The sequence below is a fragment of the Adiantum capillus-veneris genome, chromosome 4 (assembly GCF_014529385.1).
Source record: "Adiantum capillus-veneris isolate H3 chromosome 4, ASM1452938v2, whole genome shotgun sequence".
In the NCBI taxonomy this organism is placed as follows: Eukaryota; Viridiplantae; Streptophyta; class Polypodiopsida; order Polypodiales; family Pteridaceae; genus Adiantum; species Adiantum capillus-veneris.
The window spans coordinates 29,577,400-29,602,202 of record NC_140934.1 but is presented as its reverse complement, the minus strand read 5'-3'; the positions used below and the strand labels follow the sequence as shown (position 1 = coordinate 29,602,202).

The window sequence follows — 24,803 nt, the reverse complement described above, 5'->3', positions numbered from 1 at the left end:
CTGCTACACTCAAAAGATCATCGACAATAGCGTGCAATCGAGTGCCCGCGATCCCTTGCTAGAATCACTATTCAACCTCTCCTCTCACAAGAGATATTTCATGAAACCGCACAAGAAACCCTTGATCAAAAGGACCCAAATTAAGATGTTATTTTTATTTTTTAAGAGATTTAAGAGAAAAACATTATTTATTAAAAACATGCAATCTACAAAGTTAGATTTATAACTTTCTCACTACAACAACAAAACACACACACACACACACACACACACACTCAAAAGCAAAAATCAACAAATAGATAAATAAAGACAAATTAAAAAATAAAAGACATAACACTCAAACAAACCAAAATCAAGACGAAAAGAAGCTCTACACAATAAATTAGGATACAACCAAAATTACAAAAAGACCCATTACTTAAAAAAAAAAAAGTTTATTTAAACCAAAGAATAAAAGTAATACACACATAAAATTACATCGACACACACATGAGTATAAGATCGGTAGCTGTTGGGGTATGCACACCCTCCCAATATATCTTCATGAAGCTCAACAGCTGGTCACCACTCGGACGAAAATAAAAAAGATTTGCATGTCCGCTAGCTGACTGAAAAATATACCTTCATAAGTTCAGAATAGTCTGAACTCACGAATTATAAGAGGGAATAAAGCACTCATAAAACTATAAAAGCAAGGGACACACGAAAAGAAGAGAAAAACAAAAACAAACAAACAAACAAATTAAATCACTTTGTTTGCTTCGAAACAAAACTAGATAAAACAAAACATTATTAACTTAAAAATGTTTTTAGAAAAGGCATGTGTAAAATAAGTTGACGCAACTTACTTAGCTTAAAACAAGTACTCAACTTTAAGAAAAAAAAAAAAGGATAAGACATCTTAAAAACTTAATCCTAGAAATCAAACTTCACACAACAACTTATAACGGAACACATTCTTAAGTCCTCAGGTAATCTAAATATGAAATCGAAAAATGAATACTACTACAAACTTGCGAAGAGCAAAGAACCAAACTTGACAATATGTGATCTCAACTTCACTGCTTGTCCAAACAAGAAGAATAAGATTATCACCTTTATCATGCATAGCTTGGACAACAGCTATGACATCCCTACTCACGTTTCTTCAGGAAGGAACAACTTATCTTCTTTTGATCGTGATGCTCTTAGGAAATTTCATCGTGATTTTGTAATCTCTTATGTAGATAAGTGCTCTAATAACTTTGTTGTTACGTGCAAAAAGTTCTATTTAGAATGCTTGTTAGGTGAAGTAAACTCTCAGACTTACAGTGATTGTGATCTTTCAATGCAAGAGGTCATCTTGAAACATCAAGACTTTTGTAAGTCTTTTGGTTTCAAGTGTCAGCCTAAATTACCTTTTTTATATACCGTTTGGAAGTTCCACAAGAACCCTATAAAGCCTAGATTTATAGTTGCTTCTTGTAACACCTCTTTGACCGAGGTTTCAAAATGGCTTAGTTATTGTTTCAAAGCCATTTTACCTAGCGTATGAATTGTGGAATAATATGCTTAAGGAAGCAGACGTACCTACCGATTCAAGTTGGATTTTAAATGATTCAGTAGGTGTGATTCCTGTTTTAAAGTTTTTGAACTCTTTAAGAAGCCTTAAGGAGAAATCTTCTCCTTTATGTCTCCAAACTTTTGACTTTACAACGCTATACACGAAGCTAAATTTGGAGGACCTTAAATTTAGAGTCAAGTCTCTTAATTCAAAAGTTTTTGCGTACAAGCTTGAGAAGGATAGGTACAAGGCATTGCTAGTAGAAAAGTCAGCCTTGAACTTTGACTTCTTATGGCTGAAAAATAAGAATGTAGATGTAGACAAAGGAAGAAAGAGATTCACCAGGATTGTAGATGACATTGACATCATATCTTGGTTAGATTTTCTTTTGGACAATTTATATATAACCATCGGCGACTCTCTTTTCAAGCAAACAATTGGTATCCCTATGGGCGCCAATTGTGCTGTTTTTCTTGCTAATTTCTATCTTTTTACTTATGAGTTTGATTTTATGGAGCGTCTTGTCCTTGCTAACACTTGCCCAATATTTTTGCAGAAGTTATGCAATGTAAGACGCTTTGTAGATGATCTTTTTGTCCTTGACGTTCCTTCTTTTCAAGATTTTATGTACTTGAATTCGAGTTCTGTAGGCGGAGGAATTTATCCCAAGGAATTTTGTGAACTTAACTGTACCACAAATAGTGATTGTTGTGCCTTTTTAGACCTTAAGATTTTTCAGACTCCCTTGGGATTAGAAGTAGATATCTATGATAAGCGTCTTGAACCAGAATATGCCAATCTAAAAATCATCCGCATGCCTCACATTTCTTCGAACATTTCTCTTTTAGCTAAGTACGGTGTCGTTTGCTCTCAACTATTTAGATTTTCTCGTCTTTGTTCTAGTAAATCTACTTTTGTTGTTCAATCTTGCCATCTTATTTCTTTACTAGTTGAAAAAGGATACTCATTCAAAAGAATCATGAAAAAAGTTCGTTCATTTTTGCATCGTAGTAAGTTTATTTTTAGTGTTTCTTCCTTTGGAATGTTCAAGATAATCAGTAGTAAATTCAATAGAAGTGGGGAGCTAAAAAGCCCACTTATTGTTTGACTTAATAACACCGTATGTTGTTGTTTTGATCTTTAGTGCTTCTAGTATTTTCACTATAGCTTGATAATTGCTAGCCTTTATCATGGCTGAGTATGCCCATCACCTCCGGAGGGTGATAGAAACTCAGCTTGTTGGTTTTGTAGAGTACGTTCAAAGCATGAATGACCTCTATATAAACCTGCACCTACTCTTGGGCATTGACGACGTGAGTAGGGATGTCATAGCTGTTGTCCAAGCTATGCATGATAAAGGTGATAATCTTATTCTTCTTGTTTGGACAAGCAGTGAAGTTGAGATCACATATTGTCAAGTTTGGTTCTTTGCTCTTCGTAAGTTTGTAGTAGTATTCATTTTTCGATTTCATATTTAGCTTACTTGAGGACTTAAGAATGTGTTCCGTTATAAGTTGTGTGAAGTTTGATTTCTAGGATTAAGTTTTTAAGATGTCTTATCCTTTTTTTTTTTTTGCTTAAAGTTGAGTACTTGTTTTAAGCTAAGTAAGTTGCGTCAACTTATTTTACACATGCCTTTTCTAAAAACATTTTTAAGTTAATAATGTTTTGTTTTATCTAGTTTTGTTTCGAAGCAAACAAAGTGATTTAATTTGTTTGTTTGTTTGTTTCGTTTTTCTCTTCTTTTCGTGTGTCCCTTGCTTTTATAGTTTTATGAGTGCTTTATTCCCTCTTATAATTCGTGAGTTCAGACTATTCTGAACTTATGAAGGTATATGTAGTATGTAGTAGGTAGAGTTGTAGACTCAAGAGTCTAGACTCGAGAGTCGAGTGATCAATGATCATCAAACTCAAGAAGTGCTCGCCTGCTGAATCTCCATATCGTCGTCGTAGTCGAGGTCGTCAGCGACGTATGAGGGCTCGGGAGGCTCGCATTGAGGCTCGAAGTCCTCTAGCTCTTCCAAAAGAGTATCGGCCATAGATGGATCTCTTGTGCCATCTCCCACTCAGTGAAAGGATCTGCCTTGTGTGTGACGCTCTTAGCAAGCATGCGCAAGTTAGCGCTCACAAACACCAAATCATTGGCCCTCTGAACCCCAAGGCGATTCCTCTTCTTAGAGGCAATGTGGCTGTACACACTCCATAGTTGCTCCAAGCAACTAGTGGTACATGCTTGGCTAAGGATACGAACAGCCAAGCGTTGCAAATGTGGGCCATCTCCTCCATGGTCCTCCCACCACAAAACCGAGCCAATCTTGTTGCGATCAAGCTGTGCATCTACACATCCATAGGAGCCCTTCTTTTGCTTGTAGTTGAGTAGCTCGTCTCTAATCTTGCGCCTAATGTCACTGCTAGGCTCAAGGCGCTCCAATGCAAGCCGCCATCCTTTGCTCACCTCCTTGTCGGTCTCTTGACGCCTTCCCTGAAACTCAAGGTCAAGCACATAAGCTGCCGCATGAAGTGGAGAGTAGTATCCATTCCACCTCGACTCACACAAGCCATGAATCTCCGCATACTGAACAGGGTCAGGCACAAGCTTCTCAAGTGCCTCTATCATCCGATCCATGGCTTCGTAGACTTTGCGAATGCATGGCTGCAAGCCATCCACCACTCGAAGTAGGTGTAGAATAGGCTTGACCATGGTTTCAAGAGTCTTCACCTCCTCCCACCAAGCGGCGTCGTCGGCCCATTCTCGGCATTTCAATCCTACTGCTGATGTAGACTCCGGCATGGCCTGGAACTCATCACTGAGAAAGAGGCCCCTTAAGGCTCCGCCACATGTAGACACGCGGCCTAGCATAAGCCAATTGAATGCAAATCTTGTCTCTGAATATTTGAGCAAGGACAAGTGGCTCCTCTTTGAGAATTCATGGCGCACTTTTTGATGGTTGAGCACAAAGGACACAATTCGAGAGGCGTCACCAATGGTGGGTGAAATCCATGACAAGTTCCCTATGTCCTTGAGGAGGTTATTGAGGCAATGCGCCATGCAAAATGTGACATGGATGCTGGGATACATGTCCTCAATGATAGCTCCGGCTGCCCTATTTGACGTCTCTCCATCTGCAACCATACAAAGGACATTCTCCGGGCCGGTGATCTCTATGGTGCTTGTCCACTCCGCAGCAAGCATCTCGGCGGCCTTGCCACTATCGGATGCATCATGTGACTCCACAAAGTACATCTCCCCCCGAGAGTAGGCCACCACCCCGTGGATGGACCGCTTGCGGGTGTTGCTCCATCCATCTACAAGGAAAGAGACGCCATTGGTCTCCCACAAATCCTTTGTTGCTTGGGTTGCTTGCTCCACGGCAAGCTTCTCTTTGTCAAGGAGGGTGGTGCGAAGCCTCTCCGATGAAGGTGGCACATAAGAGGAGCCATATTTCCCTATTTTCGTAACCATGGTTCGAAAGTATGGAGACCTATCCACACAAAATAGAGCATGTTGTGTTAATATGGAGAGTCGAGAGTCGAGAAGTTATAACCCATTATGAATACAAAATGGAAGATTGCAATGTGCATATGCCAAGGGAAACTCACCGCGAAGCATGGAAGGCAACGTGGTTGTGGAAGAAGAATCGGGCAACCGACCTATCCACCTCTTCCTTCAATTTAGGATTCCAATTTTCGTTGAGAGTGCTTTGGCGATGCGGAACGGAAGAGGACGGTGTAGATGCATGGCTCTTGAAGCTTCGAGAGATGTCGTCAAGGTTGGCTTCCCTTTGCTCTCACGGTGTCGCCGTGGCGGAGGGATCAACGGCAACAAAACGGCTCCTCTTGGCCGCTTCCGCAACCTCATACACCGTGAGCTTCTCAAGAAGATCCAACCTCTTCTCGGGAGCTACATGAGGGCAAAACTTCACCTCGTGACCGGGTTCATGAAGAAGATGGGCTCGCACTTTGTTTGAACCACCCGTTCTCTTGTATGGGCATAGCTTGCATGTCCATGGTCTTGCACCGCCACCTTTGCCACGCATGCTAAAGTCGACTTCATCCCACCACGACCATGTTTGCACGGTGGGCCTCCTTCGAGAAGAACCGGATTGAGAAGTGGAGTTGGCTTGAGATGACATGATGGTGGAGAGACTCGAGAGAGTAGAGCTTAGAAGTTAGAGGAGTCACAGGAGAGCTTGTGTGGAGAGAGAGTAGAGGAGAGCTTCAAAGTGGGTAGAAGAGGGAGAGAAGAGCTTCAAACTTCAAAGCGGGTAGAAGAGGGAGAGACTTGAGAGTGGAGACTCAACTTTCAAGGGTAGATACTAGAGTGTAGAGTAGTCAATGGTCATGCTTGAGCCTTGAGCAATGACTCAATGAGGCTTGAGCAATGAGCATTGAGTAGAGAGGAAAGCTTGAGCTTGAGGGAAATTGCCAATTGGAATGAGACTAGTATTAAGAGGCCCAAGGGAGCCTTTTATAGCCTCCCAAGGGCCAAGGCCCCCCAAAATGTGGCAGTTGGGCTACACAGAGCCATTTAAAACGGTCATAAACGGTAACTTTCAGCCTGTCTGACTGCTGCCGACCCTGTCCGACCCCGTCCGTTCCGGCCATCCCCGGTCCGTCGTCCCTCTGCGACCCGCCCATCCGGCCAGAAATCCGGCCGTCCCAAGGCGTCCCCTTTCGTTCCCGGCTCGGTTACGGCTGTCCCCCGGCCCTAGGGCCCGTCCCCCGCGTCCCCTGTAACTATGAAAAACGCTAGGGATCTGGGCATGTGGGCGATGACTGCAGAGCTGAAAAATGCCAGCTTGGGGGGAGGTGGTGATCATGTCCAAAAACGCTAGGCTGATGGGAGAGGGAAAACGCCAAGGTTGATGGTGCTTGAGGGGTTCTTGCTGAGAGAGAGGGAGTACCTGCTACCTGAGGGCCTGCTGTGCTCCTTGCTCATCTGCCAAAGAATGTTAGCTTTGGTTTGCTTATATATTTTCTTAGCAAAATTTCCCTACCTACTTTTGTTGGGAAGTCACTTAAATTAATAAGTGAAAAATGTCAAATATAGGGAAAATAGGCTAAGTGCACCGGAAAAATCCCCTAACTGATTCTAATTTCTGATGAGAATACTGATGATCATGCTGTGTGCAACCAAAGGATATGCATCTATACCAAGTGACTGGGCATGCACGGTCTACGAATAGACTCACAAAAGTGCCAGATCACTTATAATCTAGACTGACCGGACTTGACGGAAACCCTGTTATGGTGTAGCTTGTCCACTGACACATAGGGTTGGATGTGTCACGTGACAAGTTGTTTTGCAAATATGTTGTAATCACGGAAGATTACTCTCTTTCAAGAAGGGGAGATGTAACAAAATGCTGAAGTGGCAGAACTGTACGGATTTTCGCGTTTTGCGCTTGTTGATGACGTGGCAGGCTGTATGGATTTCCATAAATTACGCTGGCAGCTTTTTGGCATTGCTTTTGGACCAGAAGCTTTTGAGTTTTAAAGGCTTTTCAGTGTAACTGCTTTTTAGGCCAAGGGCCTTTAAATATGAGGTTAGGGCTCATTCTCTAGCATGCTTCCTGGAGCAGGTGCAGAGCCTCGAGTACCGGCTTGTACTGTGTTGATGCAATATAAAGAAATACCGAAAGGGGCGCCAAGGTTTGGGGCCAATACTCTCTGGGGTGAAATTTCGCCACTCCGTTCGCGTGTCTTCTCTCTCTCTCTCTCTCTCTCTCTCTCTCTCTCTCTCAATTCAGTTGTTATTGAAGTGCTAAAAGTCTGTGGCATGTGGTGCCCATCTTTTGACAACCTAGGATATCAAGAGCTCAAATTTGGAATGAGAAAACAGACTGTCCCTTGGATTGTCCCTTGAAATGACCCTCGGAAATTTTTAAGCTAACTTGAGTTGTTTTGCAGATATGCTGTAATCGCGGACGATTCCTTTTTTCAAGAAAGGGGGATGTCACAAACTACTGACGTGTCAAGCCACTGAAGAATGGAGCCAACCTGCACATCCTGGAAGTGAAGAAGCAGCAGAAGAAGTTTTATCAACTTATAAAGTTTTGTCGAGTGTAATACTTCTAAAGAAGATTTCCCACCAACATATGGGACCCCGTTCGATGGGGCCCAAGTGACCTAGAGAGATTAAACTAAAGCGAGGTCAACACACACACACACACACACACACACACACACACACACACACACACACAAAGCATAGAAGACGTTGACGTGGCATACCAATTTTTGGGATCAGATGCTTTTGAGTTTGAAAGCTTTTCATGCAACTGCTTTTCATGGTCAAGGGTCTTTAAATATGAGCCAAGGGCTCATTCGTCGGCATGCTTCTGCGTGAAGGTGCAAAGGATGCAGTACTGGCGTTGTATTGAGTTCAAGCAATATAAAGAAATACCGAAAGGGGCGCCAGGGTTTGGGGCTAGTGCTCTCTTGGGGTGAAACTCCGCCACTCCGTGTCTCGTATGTGGTGCATCTCTTTCATTTCAGTTGTTATTTGGAGACAATATAAAGAAATACCGAAAGGGGCGCCAGGGTTTGGGGCCAGTGCGTCTTGGCTCAAAACTCCGCCGTGCCGTGTCGACTGTCACCAGCGTGTGACTACTATCTATCCTTTTTGTTGATTTCTTTCTTATTATCTATTTACTTTCACTTTTTGGAAACACCCCTCGGGAAATCTAACTGCCCTGCATTGCATAGCTAGTGTGGAACTGTCCACAGGGAGTCCAGGCCTGAGGGCAAGAGAGCACTAAGGTTGGACAAGGACTATGGTTAGCCAAGTGGGGTCATTGACTAGCCAAAGTGGAATCCTTTGCTACAGAGGCTACATTTCAGTTCTGGATGTGGCCGCAGTGTACAAAGAGGGTCGGATGACCTAGAAAGATACAATGGTAGCATCTCCTAAAATTTAGGGAACTGCTATTTTGGGACTTGAAAATGTGTTGGTGTCATTACCTCCGGAATGACAAAGGGAACATTTTCTTACTCTGTCGTGAAGTCAACTGGGCAACCGGTTGGGAGATTTTTAGGCGGCAACCCCGAAACGGGAAAATGCTTGTAAATGTGCCAAGTGGCACCTTCTGGTGCACTTTCCTCATGCAACAAGAAGTGGCGCTGAATTTGAAGGAGAGAGAGCCTCATTTTCAGTTTTGTCACAGGTTAAGAGCTATGGAGTGCTTGCTTTCCCTCCTATGTACAGTGCGGTGCCAAGAGTGATGCCCTGCACGCTACGCACTGCCCTCTCTCTCCCCTTTGGTAGTATGTTATGCCCCACTAGTGGGCTCTTCATTTGACCAATGTACAGTTGTGTGGGTTCATGCGCGATTGCCGAGGCAAGAGCCTCTTGCACAGGTACTGGATTAGCTAGCGGCTAATCCCCCCGCAGGCACAGGTGAATTCGGAGAGGTTTCACGCCAGAAATCTCGTCCGATTCATAGGGCAAGTAGCCCTACAGGTGCGGGAGCTCGAGGACTTGCTACGGATGCGACCGGCACGCGAAACGGAGCCCGAAACAGTGAATTACAGCCTGCTGTGTATTTTTGCAGGTTTAGGGTTTTGGCCCTAAACGGACCCTAATACGGCCAGGAGGTTCGGGGACGCAAGGGGACCGCTGTACAGGTGATCTGGCGCATTTTCAGGGCTGAAAACAGAGAATTCAGCGTGCTGCAGATTCTCGCCAGGTTTTGCAAAGTGCCCGTATGCGTCGGGAAAGTCAGTCAATGCGTGGGAATACTGACTGTGAAGGGTCCTAGTACAATCATGTTGCCGAAATCAGGCCGGAACAGTTGAAATTCAGCCAAGTTTGTGCGGGGCAGCTTGTAGGGATCCACAGCATTTATTCCCTCTTTTAAAGAATAAAGAAATACCGAAAGGGGCGCCTAAGTTAGGGGCCAATCTGGTGTCGGTCTTCTCATACAGGTGCATTCTAGCATTTGTATCCCATTCCCCTCTCTTGTGTCACTATAGCGCAGGTAAAATAGACGACTAATAATGGGTGAAAGCTAAATCAAGGTTTGAAGTAAAGTCTACCGCCCTTTTTGGATTGAACAGGCCGGTTACATGGTTCCATCGACGGGATTAAATCACTTTTTCCCATAGAAGTGAGCCTTGGTCAGTTTTGGGCTTGAGGACACAGGGGATCATAGACCAGACACAGGGAATTGCAATTATGGCTGACAGACCAGATGATGTGACTGAAGAGGTTTCCTCTTCACAGGGTCAACAAACACATGAAGTGGGTGAGTCGGCAAGACCACCACAGACAGATGACGATATATTCAGGACCCAGTTGGCTACTGCTGTGGCTATGTTCACACAAGTAATGCAGAATCCAAGGTTTTTAGCCTTTCTGCAACCTCCTGTTCCGTCTCAACAAGTTGGGTCACTGGATCATATTCAAAAGCCTGTTAAGGCTCGAGCACAGGTGATTCAATACCGCACAGTCAATGGAAACACCTGTACACTTGACGGAGAACATGTAGTCTCCACAACCTATGCCTAAGGTGCAAGAACAGGTGGCTGAGATGCCAGTCTTTCAAGCTGTACCTGTTCAGCCCGCCACCTTTCAGCAGCCTATAGCTGGTTCTAATGGGCAGGGAAGCAACCTACAAGCTATGCAACAGGTCTTCCCACCACCTTCAGTACACCCTGGCTATTTTGGAGGTGGATCCGTATTCCAGAGCATGGCTGGTCATGCACCTGGAAATCAGTTTTACACGCTAGGAACAGTGTTTGGGGGTGCTCAAACGATGATGCCTAACCCCATGTACAGTGTCATGGGTATGCAAACAGGGTTTCAGAGCACTCAGGGCCAATTTGGGATGCCACAAGCAAATTTTGGTATGGCTGGAATTACCAATCAGCAGCCAAATATGGCATTTCCAGGTCAAGTTAATAGCGGCCAAGGAACACAGATGAACCCTAACAGTGTTCCCATGTTTCAGTCACTTCCATATGACAATTTAACGCCGCTGGAGAGGCCAACTCCGTACAAGAAGGTGGCAAAGGTGTGTCTTTCACGACCTTTACAAGGTTTGATGATAGGAAGAAGGCTCTCTGATTCCTCCAGCAGTTTGACAAGGCCTATGCAGGGGGAAACTTTACAGAGGCTTCAAAGGTCCGCAAGGCAGCCACTTTCTTGACAGGGAATGCGGGACAATGGTGGACAACTTTATTGTTTCAAGGACAAGCTCCGTCCACATGGATTTACTTCAAGCAGATTTTTGCAGCAGCATGGTTATCTGATGACTTTGAAGCAGATGTCATGACAGAATGGCACCAGCTAAATGCTGCCACTTGCAGAAATCTGGATGATTACAATCGGAAGTTTTGGAAAGCTCTATTTCCAGTAACTTCCTATAGGTTTGTGCCATTGACAGAACAGATTGAAAAATACTGTTGTGGCCTACCCAAAGGATTGAGAAAATACTACACAAAGACAAAAGTCACTACTTTGACGCAGCTCATCGAGGTAGTAAACACTGGCAATGGTTTGCTCAAGGGAGAAGATTGTGAATTTAACACTGGCGTCAAGGTAGGATCAGGTAAGAAAAATTCAGCCAAGAAGCACGTTCCCAATGAGGCTCCTAAAGAGACTCAGGAGTAAGCCAACGCAGGGAAAGACAAAGCTACGGCTGAATCAGAAAAAGGACCAGCAAAGAAATGGAAAAGACGTTTTCCTCGCAAGTCAGAAGAGCAAAAGAAGGTCCTGAGGACAGAGAACAAATGCTTTATATGTGAGCAGCCTGGCCACATTGCTTACAATTGTCCTACAAAGAAAAGGCCAGCTGATTCTGATGACAAGGAAGACAAGAAAGGAAAGAAGCCCATGGCTGGTCTAGTGCCAGGTATGGTGGGCGACAAGCCAAATTCAGATGCAAGTGAGCTTTGCAGAGCATGGGGAAAGGTCAGGGATCAAACAGTGCTTATCTTCTTTGATCCAGGTGCCAAAGCCAACTTCATTTCCCTAGAATTGGCTTCAAAGTTGGGAATCGACCTGAAGAGATGGGGTATACAGCAGAGGTAGGTTTGGCATGTCCTGGCCATACAGAGGCTGTGACACCCATCATTGGAAAGTTGCGTCTACATATCCAGTCCTATGTAGATGCTGAAGAATTTTACATCATGCCACTGGACGGATGTGATGTGTTGTTAGGAATTCCTTGGTTGTTTCGTGTACAGGGAATCATGGATGCCTACAACAAAAAGATCACTGTACAGAGCAGGGGAAAGACTCATATTCTGGATGTAAAGCTTAAAGGGGAGTCTATTCCTGTCACAAAGTGATGACGTGGCGGACAGCAGAAACCTTAATTTATGCCAGAAACCCTAAAATTCCTGCAAACCCTAATTTTTGCCAAAAACCCTAAATTCCGGAAATCGCGGAGGCGGAATATTAAAAAAAAAAAATATTTTTTTTTTTTTTTGGAAAATGATGAGCGACGCGAATTTTGCTGTTGCTTTTTTTTATAAAAAAAAAGAGAAAAGACTCTCAAGAGAGAGAGAGAACTGATGCTTTTGATTTTAAAAGCTTTTGGGGCTCTGCTTTTGGGCATCCCTTGTAACCTTTAAATTAGTGGTGAGGGCCTCACTTCTCAGAGCATCTGGACGCAGAGTCTGAGAGTGAAACCCTAACCGCTCTCTTGTACTTTGATGATTGATTAATATAAAAAGAAATACCGAAAGGGGTGCCAGTCTTTGGGGCCAATATCTCTAGGCACGGAACTCCGCCGGGCCAGTGCAAATCTATTGTGATCTGTGAATTGTTTTGAAGTGGTTATTTGGTGCTGTCGCGGTTGATTCTTGACTTGGAGTGTCCAAGTCTGTTACAATTCCCACTGTATCAGCTTCTGCTATTACTTCTGTAATGAAAAAGCATCTTTCTGCGTACTTGGTTTTTGCATGTGAAGTGTCAGATTGTGATGAATCAAATTTATCTGTGCTAGATAAAGAAAGGTCAATGTTTTTACAACAGTATAGTGACTGTTTTTCCGATTCATTACCGTCTCAATTACCGCCAGAGAGACCCGAGGACCATGCGATAGATTTGGTGCCAGGCAGTAGCCCACCAAATAAGCCTCCGTACAGGGTTAGTGCGGCTCAGCAGAAAGAGATAATGGGCCAAGTACAGGAGTTGTTAGAAAAGGGGCTGATTCAGCCCAGTTCATCTCCATTCTGTTCTCCAGTGTTGTTGATGCAGAAAAAGGATGGCTCATGGTGTATGTGCATCGACTACCGTGCACTGAACAAGAATACCATCAAGAATAGGTTTCCTATACCTAGAATTGATGATATTATGGACAAATTAGGAGCAGCAGCTATGTTTAGCAGGATAGATCGAAAGAGTGGGTACCATCAGATCCGCATTAGATCAGAGGATGTGCACAAGACTGCTTTTAGAACGACGTTTGGCCTTTACGAATTTTTAGTGATGCCCTTTGGTCTCACAAATGCTCTTGCTACGTTCAATAGGATGATGGACAGAATTTTCTGTCCACACCAGCAGTTTGTTGGTACATTCTTTGATGACATGATAGTCTACTCAAAGAATGAAGAGGAGCATAGGCATCACTTGGCCATTGTGTTCAAAGAGCTACGCAGTCATAGGTTGCTCATCAATGCAAAGAAAAGTGAGTTTTTTCTGGAAGAGATTGACTTTCTGGGACACATTGTCTCAAAGGATGGTGTCAGAATGGATCCTGCAAAAGTTGAAGCGATCAAGTCATGGCCAAATTTGAAGACGGTGCATGATGTCCGAAGCTTTTTGGGACTATGCTCCTATTACAGAAGGTTTATCCGAAATTTCGCTGAGATTGCTTCACCTTTACATGCTCTTCAAAAGAAGGCAGTCACCTTTAGATGGACACAGAAAGAGATTTCAACTTTTAATCTCTTAAAGGAAAAGATGACTTCAGATCCAGTCATTGTGTTGCCAGATCTTAGGAAGTCATTTGTGGTCCAGTGCGACGCCTGCGGTAGTAGCATTGGTGCAGTGCTAATGCAAGATGGCAGGGTAGTAGCCTATGAGAGCAGAATTTTGCAAGGGCCAGAGATGACCATGCAGGTCTATGAGAAAGAGTTACTGGTTGTGATTCATGCGCTCTTAAGTTGGAAACACTACCTGCTAGGTGCAGATTTCGTTGTCCAAACGGATCATCAGACCTTGCGATACTTCTTGACACAAACAAAGTTATCTGAGAAGCATATGCGATGGGCAAATATCTTGTCCATGTTCCATTTTCAGATTGTGCATGTGGAAGGCAAGAACAACGTTGTGGCTGATGCCTTGTCAAGGAAGCCACAAATTTCAGCTGTGTCGATTCCTTATCATCATGAACTTGATGATATGAGAGAATAGTATGCAAATGATGAAGATTTTGCAAGGGTCTTCGAGCAACTAATGGATGGACAATGTCATGAACACTATCTTCTTAAAGACGGGTTCATGATGATGCATGGCAGATTGTGTGTCACAAAGCCATTGCGACGCAAAGTTATGGAAGAGAGTCATGTCCCACCGTATGCAGGGCATCGTGGTATTGATGCTACAGTTAAAGCGGTTGAGACATTCTTCTATTGGCCTACATTGAGAAGGGATGTGGATGCCTTTGTGCGAGAATGCCTAATATGCCAAAAGGTCAAGTTTGACAGGCAAAAGGCACCAGGGTTATTGCAACCACTACCTATTCCAGATAAACCATGGGAAAGTATTGCTATGGATTTTATCTTTGATCTTCCGAGAACGCAGACAGGAAACGATGGTATTTGGACCATTATATGCAGATTCAGCAAACAGGCTCATTTTATTCCTGTCAGGAAGAAGATAAAGCCAGATCAGATGGCACGCTTGTTTATGAGCAATATTTTCAAGTATCATGGCATGCCACAGTCGATTGTTAGCGACCGTGATCCACGCATGACAAGTTTGTTCTGGAGAGGTTTGTTTGAGAATATGGGCACCACGCTCAAATTCTCTTCGTCATTTCATCCTCAAACAGATGGGCAGTCAGAAGAGGCAAATTCTACTGTCCTAGATCTACTGAAGTGCTATGTGTCAGAGCATAAAGGAAAGTGGGAGCAGTATTTGCCATTGGTGGAGTATGCATACAATAATACAGTGCATTTATCAACTGGCAAGGCACCCTTTGAGATAGTTGAAGGTGGCAAGAAAGTTCCTCCCATACTGCATACAAAGGACAAGATATTTGAAGCAGATAAGTATGTTCAGGACATGGATGAAATGTACAAGAAGGTCAAAGTGGCCTTAGAAAGGACTCAAGCAAAGCAAAAGAAAGCAGCTGATCGTCACCGTCGTGAAGTGGTATATTCACTTGGTGATTGGGTGCTTTTACGCTTTGAAAAGGCAAGGTTAAAGAAGATGAAGGGCAAGGAAAGACTGTTTCCAAAGCTCAGCATGCGTTACTATGGGCCTTTTCAAGTGTGCGACATAATCAGTGATGTTGCATATAGGCTGAAATTGCCTGACAGTTGGAAGACTCACAATGCGTTTCATGTGAGTCTTCTCAGACCCTATGTGGGTGATGTGCGAGAAGATATGCCAGCTGAAGATCAGCCGAAAGTCGAGGAACTTGACGAGATCTTGGTCCCTGAACAGATTTTGGCACACAAAGAAAGGAAAGTGAAAGGCAAGGTTGCTAGGCGTTACTTGGTAAAGTTCAGAAACTATCCACCAATGGATGCTAAGTGGATGGAAGAAGGTGAACTTACAGAGTCACCAACTGTGTTACCACTTTACCTGGAAGCCTTCGATTTGCAACCTACCATGACCCCTTGAGTTTCAAAGCTAAATGGATTGTCAGTGTGACAATGGCTTCTGAAACAAATGATGTACATGGTATTTAAAGTGAGCTCAAATCAAATACCTATTACATGAATGTTAGAGCTGTACAGATTGTTAGTTTGGCAATTGCTCTTATGGAATGTCCAAAAGTTTGGTTAGTGCTATAGAAGTGAGTATTTCTTGTCAGTTTGTCAAGGATACAGTGATTGCTTCTATTGAAGAGTACATGTGTAACTGCATTCTTAAACTGTCGGTTTGGGTATGCTCGAAAGTGTTACGGGATCCAACGTGTACTATAAGACAGTGGCAAAATGTGCAGCTACCATTTTGTCATTGGAAAGTTAGTGACTCAAAGCAATGGCAGAGTGCGAAGCTACCACTATGTCAATGGGACAGGGTTCACACGCAAGCAATACATGAGTCGACGAGGTGTTGAATACACCAGGGTTGACAATGAGCATGTATGTGTCGTACATGTGTCGACAGGTGTTGAATACATCAGTGTTGACTAGGAGCATGAACGACATAGATGCAAACGAGGACGTTTGAGATTTCAAGAGGGGGGTATGTCACCAGCGTGTGACTACTATCTATCCTTTTTGTTGATTTCTTTCTTATTATCTATTTACTTTCACTTTTTGGAAACACCCCTCGGGAAATCTAATTGCCCTGCATTGCATAGCTAGTGTGGAACTGTCCAGAGGGAGTCCAGGCCTGAGGGCAAGAGAGCACTAAGGTTGGACAAGGACTATGGTTAGCCAAGTGGGGTCATTGACTAGCCAAAGTGGAATCCTTTGCTACAGAGGCTACATTTCAGTTCTGGATGTGGCCGCAGTGTACAAAGAGGGTCGGAGACCTAGAAAGATACAATGGTAGCATCTCCTAAAATTTAGGAAACTGCTATTTTGGGACCTGAAAATGTGTTGGCGTCATTACCTCCGGAATGACAAAGGGAACATTTTCTTACTCTGTCGTGAAGTCAACTGGGCAACCGGTTGGGAGATTTTTAGGCGGCAACCCCGAAACGGGAAAATGCTTGTAAATGTGCCAAGTGGCACCTTCTGGTGCACTTTCCTCATGCAACAAGAAGTGGCGCTGAATTTGAAGGAGAGAGAGCCTCATTTTCAGTTTTGTCACAGGTTAAGAGCTATGGAGTGCTTGCTTTCCCTCCTATGTACAGTGCGGTGCCAGGAGTGATGCCCTGCACGCTACGCACTGCCCTCTCTCTCCCCTTTGGTAGTATGTTATGCCCCACTAGTGGGCTCTTCATTTGACCAATGTACAGTTGTGTGGGTTCATGCGCGATTGCCGAGGCAAGAGCCTCTTGCACAGGTACTGGATTAGCTAGCGGCTAATCCCCCCGCAGGCACAGGTGAATTCGGAGAGGTTTCACGCCAGAAATCTCGTCCGATTCAAAGGGCAAGTAGCCCTACAGGTGCGGGAGCTCGAGGACTTGCTACGGATGCGACCGGCACGCGAAACGGAGCCCGAAACAGTGAATTACAGCCTGCTGTGTATTTTTGCAGGTTTAGGGTTTTGGCCCTAAACGGACCCTAATACCCCCAGGAGGTTCGGGGACGCAAGGGGACCGCTGTACAGGTGATCTGGCGCATTTTCAGGGCTGAAAACAGAGAATTCAGCGTGCTGCAGATTCTCGCCAGGTTTTGCAAAGTGCCCGTATGCGTCGGGAAAGTCAGTCAATGCATGGGAATACTGACTGTGAAGGGTCCTAGTACAGTCATGTTGCCGAAATCAGGCCGGAACAGTCGAAATTCAGCCAAGTTTGTGTGGGGCAGCTTGTAGGGATCCACAACATTTATTCCCTCTTTTAAAGAATAAAGAAATACCGAAAGGGGCGCCTAAGTTAGGGGCCAATCTGGTGTCGGTCTTCTCATACAGGTGCATTCTAGCATCTGTATCCCATTCCCCTCTCTTGTGTCACTATAGCGCAGGTAAAATAGACGACTAATAATGGGTGAAAGCTAAATCAAGGTTTGAAGTAAAGTCTACCGCCCTTTTTGGATTGAACAGGCCGGTTACATCGACTCTCTCTCTCTCTCTCTCTCTCTCTCTCTCTCTCTCTCTCTCTAGTTGAGTGATTTTGTAGTTTCTATTAGTGTGTCTCTATTGACTTCTCGCTTGGAGTGTCCAAAGCCTCTATGATCGCTAGTTCTGTAGTGGGTTTCCTTTTTCCTGTGCGGGTATTTTTGTTTTCTTGCTTGTGTTGCATTGTTTTTTCGTGTTTGTTTTCAAGTGTCTTGGATGTGTGTGTGTGTGCGCGCGCGTGTGGGGGGGGGGGGGGATGTGTGTATGTACTCTTAAAGCTTGCTTTTGTGGGGGGTGTGGGTGGATGGGTGTGAGTGAAGTTTGTCTTTCGAGTACGTTTTTGCTTTGCTTTCTTAGTAACGTTTGTATTTGCTGGTTCTTTCGCTCCTATGTCTTTCGTTCTCATTTCTTTCGGTTTTTGTTTTGTTCTTGTTCTGTTTGTTTTAGGTTGTTGGGATCTTGGCTTGTTGCTCTCTCTACCAGGTCTCTTCAGCGGGATTTCACATGGTTGTACTATCTTCTTGGAGTTCCCTCCCCCATCTCAGGTTTTCGGGAGCCACCTCAGCAAGTGGACTCGTCTCTATTCTGGCTGACAGCTCCTTGTATGCTCCAATGCAGCACTCTCCTTGTCTGCTTCTGGCCTCCTGCAGTTTTTGGGTGATGCCAGCTGTTTTTTCTCTCTGAGCTTCATCGTGATTACTCCACCCTTTTGCTTCTGGATAGCCTTTGGCACTTTGCTTTCAGATGGTACCAGTTGGTGTATGCTTGCCCAAAATCGAACTACTGCCATTGCAGATGTTCCGTTCTGCAGATCATCGCTGGTGGCTTTTTGGTGGTTTAATTTAGCTTGCCAGGGCAATTTTTACTCCCCTTAGGAGAGGTTTTTGCCCATGGCTCTTCAGTTTTTACAGGTTGCAACTTGCCATGTGGCTAATTTTCAGTTCTTGCCTTCAGGCTGGCTTTGTACACAGCTTTGTACTTGTCTTGGAATCTGCTCCATTTGGTTGTTCGGAGGGATTTTCAAGTAATAGAAAGCAGGATCTTTTCAGTGTGTGTGTGTGTGTGTGTGTGTGTGTGTGTGTGTGAGAGAGAGAGAGAGAGAGAGAGAGAGAGAGAGAGAGAGAGAGAGAGAGAGAGAGAAAGAAAGAAAGAAAGAAAGATTTTTAACGTCTATGTCAGGCCGAAATCGGCCTATGAGACAAATCAAATGTACATGGTGTGTATGTCATCCGTCTATCGGAAAGACAAATGAAACAAAACTAATACAAAACTGAACTGAATGTAGGTAGTGGAGTATCTGAGGAGGGATGGAGCTCTATCTCTAGGGGTATATGCATGTCTATATGCTCAAGGTAGTACAATCATGAGAATGCATCAAGCTATCTAGCTCCATCCTGTACTAATGGGGGGATGTAATATGTGGTACATGGGCGGGTCTGGTGCCAAGGCTACCCGGATGAAAGCTGTCGGGTCGGCCCTCATCTGGGCCACTCGCTCCTCAGTGGCACGGCGCTCCCGGGCTAGGATCTCCTTGATCTGTCGGTGGTGGGAGCTCGCGCCCCTGTAGCCTGTGACTCGTGGTCGTCGTCTAGCTCGGTTCACCTCCGCCTGTGGGAGTGTCACTCCCCTCTGAGTGTCTGGTGAGGGAGGGGCGGAAATCCTCTGAAAGAAGTCTGTGAGCTGCGACTGTCTCCCCTCTGTCTGTGTAGCTGTGTGTGGCTGTAGTAGTGTGTCCCGATGACTCTGTATCTCTAGTAAGAAACGTCCGAGCTGTCTCTGATCTCGAGATTCCATGATCTCTCGGAGAGTGGGCTGTCCTCTGAATAAGGCCTCATACCTGCCTCTGATCTCAGTGTATGCTCTGCATCTACATACAAAGTGCTCCTCACTCTCCACCTCCTCTGTGCAGGCTCTGCAGATTCGCTCCTCCCTGGGAACACCAGTATGTCTCCCGGTCTCAATCTCTAACCTGTGTGAAGCCACTCTCAGCTGACCAATCGCCACCCGTGAGCTATGTGGCATATATGTGTCCATGTAGCGTGGTCTCTGTATGAACCCCCTAGACAATATGGTGAGAAACTGGTCTCTGTAATCTGACATCCTCGTCCCCAAGCCAGGTGCCTCCAAGACTCTCCTAGTGTATAGCTGCCACAGATCCTGTCTCAATACCAAGTTCCTCTCACTGTGAGAGAGGTGAACATATGGTGAGTGGGGGTCGTACTGGAGTGGTGGTAGTCTCTCCATGTCAAGACCGTGTCCCTCAAACCATGCTCTGACCTGTGAGTACCATGCTCTCTCATGCCCATTCTCTGATAGCTGTATAGCTGCCTCAAATGCTCTACGAGTAAGTCTGTCAGGAGGTAGCTCTCTCATCCTCTGGATGAAGCAAACTGTCTGGAATAGTGCCTCTACAACCATAGGTGGTGTGGCGAGCTCGGCTCTAATAATGTCATGTGGCACTGTCTTCTTGCTGCGGAGCAAGCGTGAGATCATACATACCTGTGGTCTCTCAAGCTGTGTCCACTGGTCAGCTGTCAATCCTGGTGCCCATACTGCCGCCGAGTACATCAAGGCCGGGGTGACTAAGGTGTCGAAAAGCCACCCCTTCGTGTGGGGCTCCTGAAAGTGTGCCTGGTGGCATCTCTGCTCTAGAATGGCCAGAGCTGCATATCCTCGGGTGAGCCTGTCAACAGCAGCCTGCCTCATAGTGAAGGGTCCTGGTAGGCTGGTGAATGTGATGCCAAGGTAGACATAGGAGGTGACTACATCAACCTGTCCTCCTGTTGCTGTGAAGGTGGCGGCGCTCCTCACTGCACTGGATGTGTGAAAGATCATAACCTTGGTTTTGCCAAGGTTCACAGTCAACCCCCTGTGTGTGCTGAATTCGTCCAAGGCCTCAAGATGGCGTTGCAAGCCCTCGGGTGACTTTGAAATCAACACAATATCATCAGCATATAACATGATGTGGACCGGAGTACCTGCCAAGTCGCTCCCCTCTCCCCCTGCTCGCAGTATGTAGTCGGAGATCTCGTCGATGTAGAGCCCAAAGAGTGTCGGGGAGAGTGGGCATCCTTGCTTAACACCAATGGTGCTAGCAATTGTCTCTGAAAAACCGCCTGGGCAACGAACCCGACCCGTCACCCTCTCATAGAGAGCATATATGGCCCAAATCATCTCTGTTGGTACCCCAATGCTGTGAAGGCGCTGGAAGAGTCTCTCGCGTGGGACTCTGTCAAAGGCCTTGCGGAAGTCCACAAAGCAGCAGTAAAGCCTCTTCTTCCGCGCCTTTGCCCCATCAATGAGGCAGCGCAGAACGAAGATGTGGTCAGTGGTGGAGAAAGCTCGTCTGAAACCTGCCTAGCCTGGAGCTCGTAAACCCTCGATCTCTGCGTAGCAGCTGAGCTGTGCCTCCAGTACTGCTCCATATAGCTTGGCCATCGTGTGGCCAATCATGATAGTCCTGTAGTTCCTTGGGTCCAGGGTGTCGCCAGATTTGTGGATAGGCACTATGGTGTGCTGTGTCCACTCCTCTGGGAAGCCCTCCCCTATAGCCTGGTTGAAGACATGTGCAATCAACGGGGCTATAGTGGAGGCCGCATAAATGATGTGCTCACTTTGTAATCCAGTATGGTCAGCTGATCGTCTGTGCTGCATGCGGCGTATGGCCCTCTCTACCATCGCTGCTGTAAAGAAGGAGGAGCACGTGGGGCGTGGCTCGTGTGGCTGTGGGATAGGAGGCTGCCCTGGCACCTCATAAAGTCGCTCTGCATAATCATGCCATATCTGTGGATCCTCAATAGCTGTAGTCGGACGTGGCTCGCGCAGGGTGCGCCATGCCGTCGCGCTATCCATGCTCATGAATAGAGAGAGAGAGAGAGAGAGAGAGAGAGAGAGAGAGAGAGAGAGAGAGAGAGAGAGAGAGAGAGAGAGAGAGAGGGGAGGTGGTGATATTGTTTTGGTGCAGGTTTGCCTTCAATCCAAAGGACATAAAAAACCAAAGTTTTCTTTGAGATTGCGTGCAGCAGTTGCTTTACCAGATCTTAAAGCAGATGATTTTAGCCATCCGCTAGATAGACAAGTTAGTATGCTGACTTTTATTTCTCAAGAGCTATTGCGTTAAGCAAAATGCAGTTATATGATGCAGTCTCCAATGTATTTTGCACATCAGAAATTTCTCTTAACTGGTAGGCACGTATGTGGACATGCATATATGTTGTGTGTGTGTGTGTGTGTGTGTGTGTGCATGCACGCGCGTGTGCGTGCATGCACTCTTATGTAGATAGATGCATGCTTGCAGGAAATTTTACAGGTGTGAATGTATGTCATTTGGCAGAAAAGGAAAAGCTATTGTCAGACGAGGTAGTTTGTGTCTTAAGGTCTATGTTTACTTTTAAAACAAACTTATGTCATCTCTAAACAGATAAAATGCACTATGTTTTGCACATTAGAAACCTCACATGACATGTGAACTATCACAAGGTGATAATAATAAGATCGAAGAGAGATTTTTGAAGATGGGTTTTCGCGTAAAGTACTGCTCTAAATACGACTAACACGTAGGAGGTCTTGCAAAAGACAGAAGCTTTACTATATAGTATGAAAAGTTATCTTGAACTGTATGGTGGCCTCAAGCTCAACTGAAATGCAAGCATTAGTTTTCTTTTCCCTGCCAAGGTGCATTTTTTCATGCTGAAATTAAAGTGAAGAAGCAGCAGCAGAAAAGTCTGTAAAGTGTAGGCGAGAAAAGATCGTAGTAGCAGGCAGAGCGGTAGGCTGTGCTTGTGGTACGGAACAGAATCACTAGGACATTATGAGTGTCAACACAGAGTTTGAGAGGAATATTTAAACAAGGTTGATGAAATTCTCAGGTTCCAATTGTAACGTCTCCCAACAGATGCAAGATTAAATTTTGAAACGGCTGCAGATGATGGGAAATACAAGGATTGCCTGTAGGTACTGTAGAAGTTGGCATTGTGGGGTGAGTTTTTGAGGTTGTGTCTTATATGCATCCTTTCAAATCCAGATATGAGCAAGAAAAGATAGATTTGAGGCATAGTTGAACCAGAAGTTGAACAATGCTACAGTGCTATCGAAAACTGGCTTGCTTGTACTATAAAAGAACACACACACACACACACACACACACACACACACACACACACACACACACACACACACACACACACACACACACACACACACATACTGTATTACTTGCCTTTAAGAATTCTAGCGTAATTGACATCCTGGAACACACTTCCTAAGCTTCACTACTTAGGGTATCCACCATGGGACATGGCCCTTATAAATCATAAGTGTTACTTAAAACCTAAAAAAGGTGGTATTCACACGAAGGTGGTGTGAAGCACACACACGAAGGTGGTGTGAAGATGTGCGTATGTGGCCAATAGCACATCGTATCCCATGAGATAAGTGGGTGTCCATGTATCTGGGCCTTATCACAAAACCATTCTCAGTAAGCCAGAGAAGATGTTCTCTATATAAAGCCATCTTCGTGCCCAGCTCTTGTGCTGACGTCCTCCTGGTATCTAGCTGAGTCAGGTCGAGCCTGGTGATCTGGGAGTGTGTAAGAGTTAGAAAGGGTGCGCCCAATGAGTACTGGAAGGGGGGCAATCTGTTCATGCTGAACACATGTACCTGAAACCATGATGTCATCTCCCTGTATAGCTAATTGTCGAGAGGACTCAAGTGCTAGGCAGGCATGTCTGTCTCTAGGGAGGTCCCACAAGCGGTGTATAAAGGAGACTGATCTTGTAAGCGCCTCAACCACTAGTGGGGGGGCAGCTAGCTTTGCTCGAATAATGTCATGTGGTACTGAAGCCTTGGTTCTTATAAGCTGCGAGATCATAGAGACCAGAGGCTTCTCCATGTCTCCCCATCCATCAGTCGATTCTACCTCCCATGATGGTCCAATGAAGGCCCCCATATCTGAACTCCATAGAGCAATGCGGAAGCCACCAAAGCATCATGAAATTGAATTTGTGAGCACCTCTCCAATCCACCCAATGTTGCATATGCTCCCTCTTCACCATATCTTGCATTTGTGGTCTACTCTCTCTCTCTCTCTCTCTCTCTCTCTCTCTCTCTCTCTCTCTCTCACGCTTCCGCACACACGCACTCTACATGGTATCAGTCACCAGCGTTGAGGGCGCATCATCACCCGCATGAGGTTCTCCTCCCAAGGGCTGGATCAGCCAGCGTTTCTGCAACCAGCCAACGATCTTTGCAAGAGGGGGTGGCGCCATCTTCTGGACATCATTTCTCGCGACGGAATGTTCATGCCACCTGCGTTTTTTGCAAGAACCTGTAGATCTGCTGGTTTCTCACCTAGCGCTTGCCTTCTCAGGCTCTTTCCTCGCTGGAAAACCCCTCCCTCCCATCATCGTTTTTGGCTATCATCTGCGTTTTGGGCAGCTAGCACATGTGTTTTTGGGAGCATTTGCGTTTTCAGCCAGTAGCTGCGTTTTTGGCAGGTTGCTGCGTTTTCAGCAGAGGAGGGGAGCGCTTGGCCACACCCTCTACGGATCTTGCCTACTCCACCCTGCCTTGCATCCAGTGCATTGCCGTCCTGTTCCTCTTCATATCATCAGTTTTCAGCCAGCATTCACTGCCGTTTTCTCTGTTTTCAGCCCTCCGACGGCTGTGCACACAGAGCTAAACCCTCCCTACACCCTCTGCACCGCTCCAGACCATGCAGGGAGCGTACAAGCACGCTCAAAATCGCTGGACAACAGCGTTTTCATTACCTCGCAGTTTCATTTTTGGGTGGACAGCAGCCACATGGCTTGTGTTTTTCACAGAGGATGAAGCTACCTCCTGCCAGGACACAATCCGATGGTGGTCCATGCGGTCTCTCAGTGACTGCTGCAGTACACAGTATCTTCAACATCGGCTTGATCATCTACGGGCGTACGATTCTTGGGAGATCCATTCATTCCAGCAATCATTTGGCTGTTGCGCACTCTAGAGGGGGTGGTGACTTGTGGTTTGCTATGGACACACCTATGCACTCATCAGAGGAGCTCACACGAGATATGGCCATGCCCATGGCATATGGGATTCCAACATTCCCAGAGAAGACACCACCATCTTGGGTGGACAGACACTTCCCACTTGACCTGGACATGTCAGCTCACTTGCTTACACAGGAGCATCTACATGGACTTAGGAAGAGGATCTTGGATCTCTTCCTGGACAAGTTCATTGCTTGGATCTACAGACTAGAGTGGGACTTCGGTGCTTTGGACTCTCTTGGAGAGTTTACCCGCGAGATGCGGGAGATCAGGCATCATTACGTGACTACATCCGGAGTCACCCTGAGCTTGGCTTGGATGGTAGCGCAATTGCTCTTCTACACTCCTGATCATTTGGATTGCCACCATCAGA

At 45.5% G+C, this 24,803-nt stretch overlaps 1 protein-coding gene across 2 annotated transcripts in view; it reads left to right on the top strand.

Annotated features, from left to right (window-relative positions):
- LOC147458933 (Peptidase family M48 family protein) overlaps positions 1-24,803 on the top strand; it is a 97,611-nt gene that overhangs the window by 12,913 nt on the left and 59,895 nt on the right. For both annotated transcript variants that reach the window (XM_086510356.1, XM_086510357.1), the window contains exon 2: positions 21,361-21,474. In XM_086510356.1, the coding sequence (XP_086366482.1) occupies positions 21,361-21,474 (114 nt within the window). The remainder of the gene's footprint in view (positions 1-21,360; positions 21,475-24,803) is intronic.